Raw genomic sequence first — 15,389 nt, forward strand, 5'->3', positions numbered from 1 at the left:
GCAGCTGATGGCGAGACTACATAGCACAACTGTAGGTGCTCTGTCGCCCTCACCATGCTCTCCTACTCCGTTACTGATCAGTAGCCCTGGTAACGTGTAACCATCAAACCTTAGCCAAATGGCACACAGTTCACCATACTGCTCCAAACAGGGCTTAAAAACAACAGGTTCAAGGCACAGGAAGATGCTTCTGGGACATCTCTCCCTTTCCTCCCCCCATCGGCCCGGCTCCTGCCCCTCTCCAATGCCCCTAGATCTGTCTCCACTCTTGACATCACCATGCAGGCAGCTTCTCCTCCAAGTTCAGGCAGACCGGAGATGTGCATCTGGGCTTACAAAGTGCTCAGATGCCCATCTGAAAATGTGAAAGATTTCCTGTACTACCCAGTGCAGGACAATCTCCTGATACAACATTAAGTGCGGGAGGAGGAAAAAGAAGTGCAGGTGAATGTCTAGAGTGTTCTCTGTATGTGAGAAAACACCTTCAACACTTGCATGTGTTTGCAGCGGTTCGTGTGCCTGGGGCCTCTGGCAGTGCCTGAGAGAAGTGGATGCTCAGCCTGGCCTCCAGGGAGGGGCTGTGGCTGCGGGGGGCGGGGAGGGAGGGACACTTAGGTTTTTCACTGAATACCTATCCATGCTTTCTGAATTCTGTGCCATTTGTGTATTAACTAAAAATAACCATGAATTTAAGTTTAGAAAGGAGAAAATACCCAGTGTTCCTACCGAGACTGGATCCTTGTCCTGGTTTCCTGTTTTGTTGTTGTTGTTGTTGTTGTTGTTTTGTTTTAAAGAGGTGAGGGTTAAGTTCAGTTTATTTATTATTCTGATGCTTCTTTCTTGTTCGAATCATGGTCATGTATAACTAGGAGACTCCAGCTTTGGAGGGCAAACATCTAAAGGAGGTGACAGGTTCTGTAACGTGGGCCCTGGGATTCCGGACAAAGGCCTCAGGTCTGAAAAGCAATTTTCTTGAAATGTTTGCTTATTTATTTTCAACCACTTGAAAGGCAGAGAGCGAGCAAGAGCTTCCATTCACTGGGTCACTCCACAAATGTCTGCAATAGCCAGGGCTGGGCCAGGCTGAAGCCCAGAACTCCAACCTGGTTGCCCATGTGGGTGGCGGAGGCCCAAGCATTTGGACCATCAGCAGCAGCCTTCCCAGGCACATTAGCAGGGAGCTGGGTCTCGGCCCAGCACTCTGATACAGGATGCCGGTGTTCAAGTGCCAGCTTAGCACACTGCACCCCAACAACGTTCTAAGTTAGTGCACTTACTAAGGGCACCTGCACATTTGCAGCTTAAGTACAAGGGGAAAAAAGACAAGAGAGACAACAAAATTTGTAAAGCACAGCGTGTTTGAATGAATGCATTTCTCTCATTTCATCCCACGTTAGGATTGCTCAAGGACACGAAGTCATTGCTTATCTTGATTTGCCACCAGGAATTTAAAAGAGAGCAACAGAAGTATTACATTACTTAGTGTTTCCTAATGAAAAATCTTTCACTAATTATGTAAAAAAATTCTATTCTTTTTAAAGAAATTGACGTAACAAAGTACACTACCTTTGTATCTTAAATGCTCTATGCTGAGAAACAATTCTTTCTTGGAGCAAAATACCCAGCGAAATGTGTAGTATTACAAACTGGGTTCTGAGTTACTACAGATAGACAGTATAGGAAGAGAAGAAGAGAAAGCTGAAAGGAATGTTCTGGACAATATAGGAGGCCTAGCTTTGGGTGGTGTAGACACAGATCACGGTGACTTCCCCAGACCAGATGCGGCTTTGTGCAATGGGCCTCCAGTAGTGACAAGGTGGTGGTTAAGGGCTTCCAGAGGAAGGTACTCAAGCTGGTGTCCGCTGGGCATGGTTTATGAAAATCGTACACTGAAGGCGAGTTAGCAGTGATTATTTACCCCAAGGCTTAGGTCAGTTTAAGGGGGCAAACACTAAGTCCCACAAGCCCCTCTCTGTCTCTGAGGGCAGTCTTCCAGCTGCTAGGGGTGCAAATATTTCCCTGCTTCCTGCCCCCTATCATCACCTGTTTCCCCTTGAGCTCCTTCCCTGTTCCTCCAGGACCTACCAGCAGCCTGGCCCAGCTGGAGTACTGCATTTCAAGGTCAGGTTCACATAGAGGAGCTACAAGTAACCACAGGCCCTAGAGGCACCCACGCAAGGAAACTGCTCGGCTTTGGTCTAAATGACTTACATTTTTCCTTGCCCGAATTAGCCGGTAATTGCATGTGGGCAGACTTAGCCAGAATGGTCTGAATGATCAATTAGAAGGCAAAAAGGAGTTCCTTTCTTCAAAGTTCAAGGGTCCCTGTTGAAGAGCTCGACTTCCCAAGCGATGCTCCAGTGGGCCTGTGCCCAGCTCTCTGCGGTGCCTGAGTAGATTGTACATTTGCCTAACGATAATGAATTGAGTACTTATTTTTGCAGGAAAATATAGGGCATTTCCATTACATGCAATCAAGCAAAAAGGTTGCAAAATGTGCCACTCCATTAATTCTAAACTGAATTCTTCCCAAATGTCACCCTGAAACGAGAGTATGGGGTGATTAGAAATCTGAAGGAATTAAGGGTAATTTTCATTTCTACAAAGGACTTGAGGGACATGACTCCTGCCACACACACACACACACACACACAATTAGTTGGGTTAAATTCGATTTGCTAGTTTCAGTGTGAGTCACTGAGCCTTGTCCTGGGCTGCCCTGATGGTGGGAGTAGAGGGTTCTGGGCTTCTCTGAGCTCTCAGGTGTGTGTGGGCAGATGCACACACACACACACCTGTAGAACATGTCAAGAACACAGTTGGTCAGTTATTAACACATCTGTCATTTGAAGGAAAACACCAGCTTCTGAACCTTGGAGCCTCAGTCTTCTCATCTGTCGAAGGGGATTATGAGGCCTACTTCAGTGAGAGTCACGGGCATGCGTGAGTGTGAGTCTAGCACAGGACTCAGTGGGGCGCCTGGCATGTGTTCACACCCATCGTGACTTGAGCTGAGCTTCCATCTTCTGGGGACTCCCTCTTGCCTAAACTGGTTCCTAAATCAGAGGGAAACCAGGACCTGGCATCTGGAGGCGGATGACCTTCCCAGTCATTGCTGGGTCCGCCCCAGGGCCTGGGAGGTGCGGGTCAGCCCTTGGAGCTTCTGATCCTTTGCTTTGTCGTGTCAGTCCCTACTCTCTGGGTTGCGGCTGGCTTTGTGGGAGAGAGCACAGAGCGAGAGACAGGAGCTAGCAGGGCAGGGCATTCCGGAGGCTGGTCCCTGGGGGCCGGGGCCCCTCACTCCACGTTCCGGTACTTGGTGAAGAGGTTGTACAGCACCCGCAGGGTGGACTTCAGGTCACAGTTGACGATATCTGCAGAGGAGACAAGAGAGACCAGCTGCTGCAGGGGAGCTTCACACGCCCAAGCTGCTGTGCACTGCCCCCGTGTCTGCCACCCCAGCCCGCGGCCGCGTGGACTCATGGCGATCAGGGATGGGTGGGCATGGGAAGGTGGGCAGAGTGCACAGGGACTCAGCAGGGGCAGCGAGGGGGAGTGGGGCTGGGCACAGGGGTCCTGCCCCTTGCTAAAATACAGCATGTGGACTCCATCCCGGAAACAGCATCTGCAGGTGAGAAGGGGACCCGTCTGACTCCGTCTCCCTTGTCTCACCTGGGCCTGGGGCCACGCCCCTCTGCTCCAGGGCCAGGGGAGGGGGCAGAACGCTGGGGCTAGAGTCGGGGTCAAGGTGGCCACAAGGTGGGACCCCCAGGCGGGCACAGGAGTCTACCTGGCAGAGGAGGGGGCGTGGCATGGAGACGCAGTAAGTGTCAGGTGAAAAGTAGAACAAGGGGAATGGGTTTCAAGGCACAACAGGGAGTTGGGTCATAGGAGAGGACGTCAAAAAGTGGGAAAACAGAACAAAAAGGCTTATTTTGGTGCGAAAAAACTTGAAACTCATGCATAGCTTTTCATACAAATTTTCCATGAACTTTTTGAAGGATCTTAGGAGAGTTCCACTGTGGGTTCCTGAGCTTTCCTGCGGCTCCGTCCTGCTGGGAGCAGCAGCCAATTTCCGTGCAATGATGTCAGGCAAGAGGAGCCTGCCAGGTAGAGAAGTGGGCAAAGAATTCCACGTGGAGGACTTAGTGTGTCTACCTTTTTTTTTTTTTAAAGAAATTATGTATCTGAAAGTCAGAGTTACACAGAGAAGGAGAGACAGAGATCCTGCATCTGCTAGTTCATTTTCCAGGGCTGAGCCAGGCTAAAGCCAGGAGCTTCATCCAAGTCTCCGGTGTGGGTGACAGAGACCCAAGCACTTGATCCAGCCTCCGCTGCTTGCTCCCAGGTGCATTAGCAGGGAGCTGGATCAGAAGTGGAGTGGCTGGGACTCAGACCAGCAACTATATGGGATGCCAGCATTACAGGTGGTGGCTTTATCTACTGTGCCACAACACTGGCACCAGTGTATCTCGATTCTATAGAAGATTTATTTCTTTGAGAGGCAGAGTGACAGAGTATGGGAGGGAGGAAGAAGGGTGGGAGACAGAGATCTTCCATTCCACTGGTTCATTCCTTAGTTGGCTTCAACAGCCAGGTCTGCGCCAGACTAAATTCAGGAGCCCAGAACTCTATCTGGGTTTCCTATGTGGGTGGCAGGGGCCCAAGCACTTAGGCCATCATCTGCTGCCTTCTCAGGCATGATAGCAAAGAGCTAGATCAGAAGAACAGCTAGGAATGTAAATAGTACTTTAAAAAGGTATGCTAGTGGAGCCGGTGCTGTGGTGCAGAGGGTTAAAGCCCTGGTCTGCAGTGCCAGCATCCCATATGGGCACCAGTTTGAGTCCTGGCTGCTCCACTTCCAATCCAGCTCCTTGCGAATGTGCCTGGGAGAGTAGCAGAGGATGGCCCAAGTCCTTGGGCCCCTGCACCCATGTGGGAGACCTGGAAGAAGCTCCTGGTTTCCGATTGGCCCGGCTCTGGCCGTTGTGGCCATTTGGGGAGTGAACCAGCAGATGGAAGATCTCTGTCTCTGTCTCTGCCTCTCTATAACTGTGTCTTTCAAATAAATAAATCTTTAAAAAGGGGGGGGGGGATGCTGGTGTAGCAGGGGTGTCCCACTGTACCACAACACCAGCCTTTTAGTGTGTTTAGTTAAATCCTGCTATTCTGGAGAACTTCAAGTGGATCAACATGGCTGGAGAAGTTGAGGGACAGGTGGTTGGATCCTGGAAGGACTTAATTTCAAATTGTAGAACTTGGATGATTTTGTAGGCCGAAAGCTGGGGGCTACCCTGCTGGACACAAGCCCCTGACACATTTTACTTAGTCTCTTTGCTTTTCACCTCCTTTCCATCTGAGGACTGGCCACCACTTTCTGCAGCTGCCCAGCTACCCCCCGCCCCCCGGCTCCTCCACCTCCTTGTCCCCCTGCACTCCCCTAGAGAGCCATCTTTCAAAGAACAGAAAAGGCACTCTGCTGTTTAGAAATGCATACCTAGGTAGTAAAAGGAAAGAGAAACCAAGGGCAAAACCCTGATGAGCATAAGTTGGCACAGAGGTTACCTTTGGGGAGGAAGTGGGGGATGTTGATACGGGCATGGGGTGAACTGGAGGGAGCTTCTGGGATCTCTAATTACCTTTGTCCTTGACCTGGGTGGAGGCTCACTTGATAATAGTTCACAGACTTGTACGCTTATGTTTGTGCCTTTCTGCATGTACTTTTTGCTACAGCAATGACTGTTAATGATGTAACCATGCAGGAGGTCAGATGGGGTAAGGGACATAAGAGAAGAAGATAAACGCCCTGGGATTCCAAGGTGGGCACGATTGTGCTGAGCCTTCGAGCGGGGGTGGGGTGGGGGGGGGAGGCGGATGTCAGGAGTCGACCAACAGGTGCAGGGTGCAGAGTGGGAGGCTCTGGCTCCCAGGCCTCGGCCTGGGGACTCGTGCAGCTATGGGTGCCACAGTCAGGCACACTTGGGCTCCAGGTTCCAGGCACTGCACAGACAAACGCTGACTGAGCCACAGGCTCGGGGCCCTGGGCTGGGGAACCTCCCTGAGGTCTCCCCAACCTTGTGCCCCTCCTGCCTGCCCCCTCTCAGGACTTAGCCTCTTTGTAGGCCAGCCCTATTCCACCCAGCTGGCCTAGGACCATGAGCCAAGTTCTCTTGCTGAGAGACCAATGGCTCCCAAGAGCACTTGAGAGGCCTGGGGCTCACAGCTTCCCTTTCTGCTCCCCTGCCTATCTGAGCCTCACCTGGGGCCCTGACCAGTGACTGAGCCCCGCTACCTTGCCCAGCTTCTGCTGAGCTGAGCTGTACTCCTGCCAGGTGCAATCTGTGCCCCGCTCTGGCCCGATTCCTGTCTTCTCCCAACAGCTTGGTGCTGAGTGTTTCAATTCCCCTGGAAGTTACCCCAGGGTTGCTCGAAAGGTAGGCAGAAGCAAAGGTGAGCTCACAAAGGGAATGAGCTTCAACAGGGGAAAATAACGTCCTATCAGGGTCTCTGTGCTGAGCTCTAAGTGAGCTCCTTAGAGAATCTTGTTCTTGCTAACCCATTCTACCCACTGCAGGCAGAACATTAGTCCTCTGGGTATGGTTGTGCAGGATGTGCACTGCATAACCCCAGGGCCCATCCTTCACATTTCCATAGACTACACTACAAACTGTGTTCCTTCGAGTTCTGCAGCTCTCAACTTGTAGGGCCATACAGCCATTTCACTTCCGATGAGCTCCAACATTCTCAGTCACAGCTTTGCAAGGGATAGCCTCAGCCTCAGCCTACCTTTCCAGTCTCATTGCAGGCCACGCTGGCCCCTATCCACATGCACCCCGTGACACTCTCTGGGCTTGGCCCCTGCCCATGCCGTTGCAACATCTCAACTGCCCTTCCCAACTATCTGCTTTCTGATCCTCCTGCAGACACCGGATCAAAGCACAGCTCCTCAGGGAAGCCCCTCGGGGCCTGGCCCGGGTGAGGGTGCCCTGCTTTGTGACCTCAAAGCCCCTATGCTCCTCCTCATAGCACTCGTTCCAGTTGTGGACCCTACTCAGGTCACGCCTGCCTCTGCTCACCTTGTTTTGCTGTCAGGCCCGGTGCTGGGCCTGCAGAGACACTGCAAGGGTATGCACAGCTACAGAATGGTCGCCCGGTGTTCCAAGAGCCACGGAAGAAAATCCCAGAAAGAGGGGGTGGCCAACAGACACACACTCCCCAAGAAGGTCACGAGGTAAAAGATGGGAAAGCATTCCCCTGGGGAGAGCAAGGCCATGAGCAGGTGGAGGGGAAGTGTTAGCACGGTGGCAGATTAGAAGGGAAGCAGTGGCCTGGGACGGAGAGCCGGAGTGTGGACCTGAGGCAGGACAGCTCTGGGTGGAAGCAGGGCAGTCTGTTTCCCCTTCTTATTTTTCAAAATGCGTGTTTATTTCATTTTAAAAATTTATTTGAAAGGCACATATATCTTCCATCCACTGGCTCGCTCCTCAAATGCCTCCAACAACCTGGGCTGGGGCAGGCCAGGCCAGATCCAGAGCCAGGAGTGCTATCTAGGTCTCCCACGTAAGTGGCAGGGGTATCATCAGAAAGCCAGATGGAGGCAGAGGCTGGGTTTGATCCCAGGTGCTCTGAGATGGGGGGGCGGGTGAGGGGATTCCAAGCAGCAGCTTAGCCCTCTAAGCCACAATGCCTGCCCCATACCTTCCCATTTTTAAATATGAGTGAGCTGAGGTTGCTAGCAAAACAAAATGTCCAATAGAGAAGAATATCTCCAACTGATCACTTCATTTACTTTTTTTTTTTTTTTAAAGGTTTGTTTATTTATTTGAAAGGCAGAGCTACAGAAAGGCAGAGGCAGAGAGAGAGGTCTTCCATTCTCTGGTTCACTCCCCAAATGGCCACAACGGCTGGAACTGGGCCAATCTGAAGGCAGGAGCCAGGAGCCTCTTCTGGGTCTCCCACGCAGGTCCGGGGCCCAAGCACCTGGGCCATCACCATCACTATCACATGGGCCCAACCACCAGGCCACAGCAGAGAGTTGGATTGGAAGTGGAGCAGCCAGGTCTTGAACCGGCGCCCATATGGGATGCTGGCACTGCAGGTGGCGGCTTTACCCACTATGCCACAGCGCCAGTCCCACTTCATTTACTTTTTTTTTTTTTTTTTTGACAGGCAGAGTTAGAGACAGAAAGGTCTTCCTTCCATTGGTTCACCTCCCAAATGGCCGCTACGGCCAGTACTGTGCCAATCTGGAGCCAGGTGCTTCCTCCTGGTCTCCCATGCGGGTGCAGGGGCCCAAGCACCTGGGCCATCCTTCCCAGGCCACAGCAGAGAGCTGGACTGGAAGAGGAGCAACCGGGGTTAGAACCCAGTGCTCATATGGGACGCCGGCACCGCAGGCGGAAGATTAACCAAGTGAGCCACGGTGCTGGCGCCCCCCACTTCATTTACTTTTAACGGCCACTAAGTTTTGGAGCCTAGTGCCACTGTGGTGCAATGATCCTGGTAAGTCATTTAAACTCGGGAATCAGTTTTCTCACTGGTAAAACTGGGCAATACCCTTATGAAAACTCCTAAAACATAATAAGGACCCCTGAATGGGAGTTTCATTCCTGTTTTCCCATCTTTGCCCATTAACAGAGCTGTTATGTACAGCTGTGCAGTGTGTGCACTGCACAACTCCAGAGGGTGCCAATCACATGGGCTAAGACCTGTTCCTTGGGGACTCTAGTTGGTTCTTCACCAGCATCCTCACTACCAGGTGGGCTGCATGAAGAGGAGAGACTACAGTCAGAAGCACTGCTTATCATCTGTTTCTATCAAGAAAGCTAAGGAGCCACAGAGCTGTGGCTTAGTAGGCTAAGCATCTGCCTTTGGCATTGCATCCCATGTGGGTACAGGTTCAAGTCCCGGCTGCGCCACCTCTGATCCAGCTTCCTGCCGATGGCCTGGGAAGGCAGTGGAAGATGGTCCAAGTGCTTGGGCCCCCACACCCACGTGGGAGACCTGGAGGAAGCTCCTGGCTTCGCTCTGGCCATTGTGGCCATTTGGGGAGAAAACCAGCAGATGGAAGACCACTCTCTCTGTCTGTAAGTCTGCCCCTCAAGTGAATAATGAATCTTAAAAAAAAAAAAGCTAAGGCCAGCCCCCAGGTAGTATCACACAGAGTGGCAGGCCAGGGGCTGGCTGTCTCAGCCAAGAGAGGAACACCCAGTGACTCCACGCTATAGAAACGGAGCCTTCTAAGCCCTGGCCCCTCAAACTTGGTGATCAGCAGCAGTGCTGCTCTGCTGCCTTTGTCTGGAGCAGGCAGGCAGGGTTGTGGGGCAAGGGAGAGAGAAAGAAGACCCAAGGGGCTGTGGGAGAAAAGGGCCTCTGGCCAGGGGGAAGGGCGCCCTGTCTGACCCCCAACCTCCCTGCCCTGGCACCAGCGACTCTGCACGTGGGAGAACCACGCACTGAGTTCACAATTCTCTCAGTGAACAGAAGTCACAGGAGGCAGGGAGCTCTATTGACAGCAGACACCCAGTCTGGACACAAAGGGAGGTGGCCCTGTGACTGACTCCCCCCTTCCCTCACCCTGAGGCAATTGCTGGGACCCTTTCTCTGTAGCTCCTCCCTGCCTCTGCTCCTGAACCAAGGAGGGAGGACCCCTGGAGGCTCAGTGCCACCAGCTGAGTGGCCATGGCCAACCACTCAAGGCGTCCATCAGGCTCAATAGTCCTCCTTTTACATCTTTAAACAGCAAATTTTTATTTTGCCTCTTCTTAGGCTTTTATATACATGAGCTCATAGTACATGTATTCTTTTGTGATTTGCTTTTACTCAAATTACGTTTGCAGCATTCATACAAGTTGCATGAGATGTTCATTTCTAGACAATTTTATTAAGGTAGAACTAAACAAATATAATCCTATAGTTTTTCAAGAATACTTCCCCTTGGGTTGTCTGCCTCTGATAGACCTGCAGTGTCCCGGAAGTGTGGTTTTCTACTTGCTTTGCTACACAGAATAGTCAGTGAACTCTCTGTGCTACAGTGGCTGGAGGTCCCTCACCTGACTTGTGGCTCAGTCCTTTTTATTGTCATTGTATAACAATCTGTGCTATGAATCTGTTCCACTTAGTCTCCTGGGGATGTACAATCCAGTGTGGGTCTTCATGGGTATTTATTTTCTTTTAGATTTTGATTTATACAATAATTGTACACATTTATGGGGTACCATGTGATGCTTCAACTCACGTCTGTGCTGTGTGATGGTCAAGTCTGGGTAATCAGCATATCTATCACCTTGAACATTTACCATTTCTTTGTAGTGAGAACACTCAATATGTCTCTGCTAGTGATCGTGAACTGTGCAGTGCTTTACTCTTAGCTATGTTTACATGGAACACCTGACCTCATTCCTCCTAACCGACTCTGTAACTGTTGGCCAACCTCACCTGTCTCTCTCCAGCCTCTGGTAACCACTACTCTGCTTTCAACTACTGGGAGATCAACTTTTTAGACTCTACACATATGTGAGATATTCTGTGCCTGTCTTATTTCATTCAACATGACGTCTTCCCAAGCCATCCATGTTGTTGCTTATGGCTGAATAGTATTCCATCGTCTCTATTTTCTTTATCCATTTCCACTGAAAGACATTTGGGTTGATTCTGTGTCTTGGCTGTTATTAATACTGTGACAAAAAACACGGGAGTGCAGCTGTCTCTCTGACATACTGACTTCATGGCTTTGGATATAAATCCAGTAGAGGGACTGTTGGACTGTATGACTGTTCTATTTTTAAAAATTTGTGGCTGGTGCTACAGTTCATTAGGCTAATCCTCTGCCTGCGGCGCCGGCACTCTGAGTTCTAGTCCCGGCTCGGGCACCGGATTCTGTCCCGGTTGCTCCTCTTCTAGTCCAGCTCAATGCTGTGGCCGGGAGTGCAGTGGAGGATGGCCCAGGTGCTTGGGCCCCTGTACCCGCATGGGAGACTAGGAGGAAGCACCTGGCTCCTGGGTTCGGATCGGCACAGCGTGCCAGCTGCAACACGCCGGCCGTAGTGGCCACTTGGTGGGGTGAACCAACGGAAAAAGGAAGACCTTTCTCTCTAACTCTGCTTTTCTAAAAAATTTTTTTCATTTATTTAAAAACAGAAGGGAGACAGACAGACATAGACAAAGAGAGCTTGCAACTGCTGGTTTACTCCCCAGATGCCTACAACAGCTAGAGCTGGGCCCAGCCAGGAGCCTGAAACTCCATCTGTGCCTCCCATGAGCATGCCAGGGACCCACTGCCTCCTAGGGTATGTGCTAGCTGGAAGCAGAGCAGGGACTCAACCCAGGCACTCCAGCCTGGGATGTGAGCATCTTAACGGTTTAGCCAAACCTCCACCCCAATAGCTCTGTTTTAGTTTTGAAGGACCTCTTCACTGTTTTCTATAAGGCTATGTTAATGTATGGTCCCAATATTCTTGCACTTGCCTCCTGGGATATGGACACGCACACCTGGCAGTGGAATCACGGGGTCGAGGGTAGCGCAGCTTCCTATTACTGCTGTCATTTTGTGGCCAAAAGTCCATCAGTCTCAGTGGGACAGAACCAAGGCGGCAGCATGGCTGCCTTCCTTCTGGAAGCTCTGGAGGGGAACCCTTTGTCTTGCTTTTCCAGTTTCCAGGGTTCTTTGGTCTACAGCTCTCTGTCACCTTCCAAGTCAGCTCCTCCTCCACTGCTCCCACGCTCCTGCTTCCCTCCTGCGCTCCTTGGGGCTACTTGGCTAACCTAGGACAATCCCTGCAAGAGCCTCCATTCACTCCCACCTGCAAAGCTCCATCTGCCGGGTAAGGGAAATAGGACATGGCCCCTGGGGGTGGGGGGTAGGGGTCTTCATTCTGCTTACCACATCCGGTGTCACACACCTTTAACTGTGTCAGTCCAGGACACACTCGTGTCAGCAGCCATTCTCTGCGGTTCTCCAGCCTCACTAACCCTGGGTATTTTCCGAGCATTGGTTTTGGTACGCTGTCCCCTCAGAACGTGGGAAAGGGCAGTTGACTGCTTTCGGTACAAGCATCCAGACAGGTGCACTGAGCACCTGGAACTCAGCTGCCATGGTCTGCTCTCAGACTGTAGACCTCTTAGATTGTAGATACTCCATCAGCTTGCTGGCTGCCCTACGGACTTCAGTAATGCCTGGTGCTAGACTTCTTCCGAGTCCCCAGCTGCCTGGTAAGCTAGGATCTTCATATTTGATTCTGACTACTTAAACAGTGGTAACACAGGAGACTTGTGCACTTAAACACATACAAGGTGCATTGCCCTTAGTAAAAAGCCACTAGCTTCATGCCAACATTCAGCTGTCCCACTGGTCATGATTCGATGCTCCCCCTTGGCTTACATCAGTCAGGGACCAAAAGGTTTGGGTCCTGCAGAGCAGAAGTCATCTGAGACACAAAGTCAGAGTTTCTGGGGAATTTCAAGGCATAATAGAGATTTGCATGTCACACAGCAGAGCACAGAGTGCCTTTTCCTGACCTCACAGTTTGCCGTGGAAATTCTGAAAAGAACAGCCCACACAGGCACCTCTGGCAATGTCTGTGGCATGCAGCAAGGAGTTGCACTTTCCATGTAGACGCACAGAAGGCAGGGTGGTGCTGGGATGCGCTTCTCACAAAGCAGTTTCATAAAATACCATTTCAGTTCTCCTCTGTGCACTGGAAATTTCAGCATGGGCACGGTGCCCAGTGTAACAGCAAATGAAACAGACGTAGCTGTTCCACTTGCAATGGTCAGGAAGTTGCACATTAGGCAGTTCAATAAATGCCATCTATATGCTGAGATAGTCCTGCAGACAGACTGGTATTGGGAAAACTCTCTGACCTAAGAGAAACAAATGCCTGAGAACTAACACCTCAGCAGAGGTACTTCCAGTCCTTACCCTGGTTTCCTATTAAGCAGTTCAAAAAAGGGAGGGGCAGGAGGTTGGCACAGTGGTTAAGACTCTCACATCCCATACTGTAGTGCCTGCTTCAAGTCACAGCCCCTCTGCTTCGGATCCAGCTTCCTGCCAACGAGCACCCCGGGAGGCCGCAGGTGGTAGCTGAAGTACTGGGGCCCCTGCCACCTGCATGGGAGACCTGGATGGAATTCCAGGCTCCTGACTTTGGCCTGACCCAGCCCTGGTTGCTGCAGGCACTTGGGGAGTGATCCAGTGGATAGGAAATCTGTTTCTGTCTCCCTGCTTTTTAAATTAAAATTACAAAAGAAAATAGAAATGAAAATTTAAAAAAGCAAGGAAAACAGAAACAGAATCAATGGCCAGGGCTCTCCCATCCAGAAGCAGGCTCAGCATTTAGCTGCAGGTGGCCTTGCTAGGGACGGACTTTGTGGGGGGGGTGGGCAGACATCAGTCAAGCGAGAGGTCCTCCCCAGAGGTGATCAAGAGCTCAGAGCAAGGTTCTAACAACCGAGTGTACAGCTCCGATCTCTGCTGCTATGGCTGAGGGTTACCGAGCTCAGCAGTGAGGCGGGGTCCCCGTGCTGCCATTCCTGTCTACGATGTGCACTCCCCATCCTGATCGCCACACACTGAGCCCCTTCCTTGTCCTTGTGGGTTAGCCTGCTGTCACCAGCCAGCCATTCTTCAGCCCAGACAGAAGCGGAGGTGACCTCCTCACAGCCTCCTAGCTGTCCCTCCTGTGTGGCAGGTACCAGGGCTGTCACTGTTTCGGTGACTGGGTGCACTTTTTTCAATCCAGGTTGGCTGCCGATGCCCGGAGGGCAGGAGTGGCCTTAGGCATCTCAGTGTATGGTGATCTACAGGGTCTCGGAGCCACAAGGCTACTGGCGCACACCCCGCTGTATGGGTATGGGAAGGGGCTTGGAGCTGATACAGCAAATGGACGCTCAACCCCTCCTTGTCCGCTTGACTTGGGAGAGTAGAAGCAAGGGGTCCGTGCACAGCATTCTCAATGTACCAATTCGACATAAACAGACAATTCTCTATAACACATGCTGACTCACAGTGTGGGCAAAATGGAATATCTCAGTCAGTGGCAGAAAACGAATGTCCACAGCAAGACGACTTCCGAGAGAAACGTGCCTCCTCCTCTGGCACACGCAGCTGTACACTCTGGGCACGAGCCTGTGAGGGCTGCTGGAGCACACTGCTCCTTTCTGCCTCTCCCCCAGCCATTTCCAGCTGGCCCTCCACAGCCTCGAATTCAGCACCCTTCAATTCAACCAACTGGGGCTCGAAAAGAGTACAAACCAGAAGCTGCACCTGCACAGGACATGTCCTGACGGCCTCCTTGTCAGGATTCCCATGACACTGCATTAGATACGAGTCATCCGGAGGTGACTTAAAGTGTACAGGAGGATGCGTGTAGGTTCCCGGCAAAGATTGTGCCATTTTATACAAGGGACTTGAGCATCCAAGGACTTTGGTGTGCATGGGGTTCTCGGAAGCAAGCCCCCCATGGACGCTCAGGGCGGACTGTGCATCCAGCCCCCTGCAGCAGGCCTCGTCCTGGGGCCGAGCTCCCTGTCTTGGGGGACAGCAGAAGCGATCACTCTCAATGCAGAGCTGTCTGCCCTGTGCCTTCGCCTCCACTGGCAGGGGCACAGCTCTGTGGCAGGTCAGCACCTGTGCAGGGTTAGAAGCCCCTGGGCACGGAGCGGCCCCTGAGGCAGCCTTTCTGTTTCCGCCCCGATCCCTGCCACCCCACGGGTGGGATTCCAGACTTTTTCCTCACCATGGTCATGTGACTGGCAGCTCACAAAGGGGCTCCAGGGCTGGGCAGCTGTGTCCAGGCCCACCTTCCCAAGCTGATGGTCAAGAAGGCCTCAGCAGAGAAGCCTCCATCCGCTATAAATCGGCGCTTTCCCTGTGTACTGAACGCTCCATGCAGTGAGCGGGTCTCACAGCATTGGCACACACACCCAGGGCAGCCCCACGGTACCTTCTGGCCGCGGCTTGGGCTTTTCCAACCCTCCGTCTTGCATGAGCTCAAAGGCAAAGGAGACGTTCAAGACCTGCCGAGAGAGATGCGGTACGTATGTCACTGCACGCCCATTCCCTGAACCCTGCCCCGGTAAGCGAAGGAGCCAGCAGGACAGCTGGGGAGTGCAGAGGGCGGGCTGACGCGAAGGAGCAACGTGGCTACCCAGATGGGCGGTCTGCAGAGTGCGGGCCTGGCCCTCCCGCTGCAGATGCACTCCTGGAGAAGTACAAACCCTCTTCCTGTCCTAGCACGTTCCTGGGCCGGCTGCCAGCACTTCCCCGCGGAGGGGGTGGGGGGTGAGCTGCGGGAGTGCACACCTTTGGAAGGGTCACAAGGCAAGGCCCGTGCTAGAGGCAGAGACAGGGTCCCAGGGGCCATCAGAACCAGGTGGGCTTGGCCCTGAAC

General features: G+C 52.2%; 1 protein-coding gene across 1 annotated transcript in view; it reads right to left on the bottom strand.

Annotated features, from left to right (window-relative positions):
• Positions 1–1,340: 1,340 nt before the first annotated feature.
• The window catches only part of PARVA (parvin alpha), a 160,101-nt gene continuing 146,052 nt past the window's right edge, over positions 1,341–15,389 (bottom strand). The window contains exons 12-13 of the mRNA XM_062196486.1: positions 14,943–15,015; positions 1,341–3,374 (exon numbers count right to left, since the gene is read on the bottom strand). Of these exons, the coding sequence (XP_062052470.1) occupies positions 3,298–3,374; positions 14,943–15,015 (150 nt within the window). The 3' untranslated portion in view covers positions 1,341–3,297. The remainder of the gene's footprint in view (positions 3,375–14,942; positions 15,016–15,389) is intronic.

Source organism: Lepus europaeus, chromosome 7 (assembly GCF_033115175.1).
Source record: "Lepus europaeus isolate LE1 chromosome 7, mLepTim1.pri, whole genome shotgun sequence".
Classification (NCBI taxonomy): domain Eukaryota; kingdom Metazoa; phylum Chordata; class Mammalia; order Lagomorpha; family Leporidae; genus Lepus; species Lepus europaeus.